Raw genomic sequence first — 2500 nt, 5'->3', positions numbered from 1 at the left:
CTGAAAGGAAGGATACTTTTTCCCATTATTAGCCTCCATCGTATGCTAGTTTCATTCCAACCATACACTACTGTACAGGTGTCCATTTCTCCCAAATAATGTGAAGGAAATTTTGTAGAACACGAACGTATCTTGACTGTTTCCGAACGACTAGATACCTATGTTCTGATCATTTGCTGAAAGCAAATGCATTGCCTTCTCTTCTTAGGTTTCCACTAAAGCGACCCAGGAGCAGTCGGTAGACGCGGTTACATTTTTCAAAAGTCGGTCTTGAATCAGTGAGACACGTGGCTTGAACGGCTAAAAATAGTCTTTCCGCGATACCTTCGGGGCTATAAATTCTCAAACCGGGTTCTTTGGTTTAAGGCTTACCATTGTTGAGTTAAATCAACTTCCTCTTACCTAATATCGACAGCCAAGAGCTCTGTACGGGCAACGCGTCAATTACAGTCCTGGGGTACATACACAGCGCCAAAGCAACTGCTGCTGGTAAAGCAGGAGAGTATTGAAATCGAGCACCCCGGATGTATGGAATTCCTTCTGGTCTCAGAAACAGCAATGACAATATAGCGCAGGTCATCTACAAATAAGACATTTATTACCTCTTTAGTACAGACTTTGAAGTGTCTGCTTTGTTATATACCGTGCACAATAAATACAAGTACTTCGGATATTGCCGAACGCATGGGTTTGCCGTCAAAGAAGATGACGACTGGACAAATAATCATGCAAAAGACTATACAGAATTTTTACCCTCAAGCCTACGTGGCCAACCAGACCGGAAGAGCAGCAGCTAACGCGACGGAGAGAGTGTAACCAATGATGATGATGACTGAGTTTAAATACACTCTTGTACACGCTTGTTTTGGAAAGCCGATCTTTTACCATGTTTTCAAAGTAACAAAAAGAAAACTGACTGTGAAGTTTGGTGACTTAAATCCTCTCTGTTCTTGAGATACAGAGGGAATTGTGACACCCGAAAATGGCCCGTAAAGTTTCGGGACTTTCGAGAAACGGGGCCCCAGGAGCCGATTACCTGGAGCCTCCATCTTCCATTATAACCCTCCGAGTCAACCCTTTCCCGCATCAGAAGGAGCTCAAAGGGGGGCTTAAGTGGGTGTTTTCACAATGATAGCCAATCATACGAGACCTATGGTCACCCATTTATTACGTCACATACGTACGTGCACCACTTCACGTATGTTCTCAGTCACACACGTCACATACGTCAAAATATAGTAGTTCTAAAATAAAAAGACTACGGGACAGGGTTGATTCAAGGCTACAATACGCATGGAAGGTCCGGGTAAGGGGCTCCTGCTAGGACTAATTTTGGAATTCTTGATCCTGGTGATGACACTCGGTCAGCTAAAGGCACTACTTCATGGTTAACACAGAACTTTAGGGAAAATTGAAACATTTAAGACATCTCTAAGGTTACAATGCGAACTACCTACCCACAATTCCCAGTAGTCGGAAGGCGAACACAGAAGAGCCAACACAAACGAAGTCAATAAAGAAATATTGGAGAAAAATGAGCAGCTCTGGAGAACGAGACCGGATGGCAATTTGCTCGCTTTCGTTTCTTCCTGTACAGACAAAAAAATAGAAAGGAACGGATCACTCCACAACAAAAATGAAGGAAATCAGTGATGGAAAAGATATTTGCTAGACACCAAATGAGAACCGACAGACTTTTTTTCAAAGGCTTCTGACTCAAACAATTTGTTTTTGAGTCATTTATGTTACTATGGGATAGTAAATGGGAAACTATAAATAATGAAATTGATTTTAAAGTGGTACTATGATCAAAAAATCATTTCCTTTTTTTCTTCAGATTTTGAAAGCGTGTTTGCTTAACACCTGACTGGAAAAATTTTGAGCGTTGAGTTTTATCCAAAGGCTGTTTATTTTGAGTGTAAGTTTTGGATTTCACGGTCCGCCATTACTCACGTTCAAAACTGGCCGATTGGACCTCAGAGGGTTGGATCTAGAGTAAATGACGTCATTTACTCACTAGCTTAAAATTTCAGCGTGTAAACGCAATTTATTACATATGCAAAACACGGGTTTAAAAGTCTGAAAGCCCGAAACTCCCGTGCTGCATATTAATTCGGCCGCGTACACACGCATTGCCTTCTTAAACTAATGAGTCTTTGACGTCATTTTCTCCTCGACCCAGCTCTCTCAAGATTTTAAAGTTAGTAATGGCGGACCAATAAATAAAAGAATTCCAGTTAAAATAAACAGGTGTCTTTTTAAAACCAGAACTTAAAACTTTTCTCAGTTAGTGTTTAGTTAACATAGTTTTGAAATCCAAAGAAAAAAAAGAATTGTTTTTTTGGTCGTAGTACCACTTTAAGGTAGCTCAAACCAGTTTGAACACTTGAAAGAAACGTTTTTATTAGAAGGATTGACGCTACAACACTTTGTAACTTAACAGCATTGTTATGGTACCATATCAAACACCAATTATTGCTGAAAAAGATTCGGTCATTTT

At 40.3% G+C, this 2500-nt stretch overlaps 1 protein-coding gene across 2 annotated transcripts in view; it reads right to left on the bottom strand.

Annotated features, from left to right (window-relative positions):
* LOC138043149 (uncharacterized) overlaps positions 1–2500 on the bottom strand; it is a 37132-nt gene that overhangs the window by 7669 nt on the left and 26963 nt on the right. For both annotated transcript variants that reach the window (XM_068889287.1, XM_068889288.1), the window contains exons 24-25: positions 1458–1589; positions 403–580 (exon numbers count right to left, since the gene is read on the bottom strand). In XM_068889287.1, coding sequence (XP_068745388.1) covers positions 403–580; positions 1458–1589 — 310 coding nt within the window. The remainder of the gene's footprint in view (positions 1–402; positions 581–1457; positions 1590–2500) is intronic.

This window comes from Montipora capricornis, chromosome 3 (assembly GCF_036669925.1).
Source record: "Montipora capricornis isolate CH-2021 chromosome 3, ASM3666992v2, whole genome shotgun sequence".
Lineage (NCBI taxonomy): Eukaryota > Metazoa > Cnidaria > Anthozoa > Scleractinia > Acroporidae > Montipora > Montipora capricornis.
Note: the sequence above shows the minus strand (reverse complement) of the source record. Positions and strands in the feature narration are given on the sequence as shown.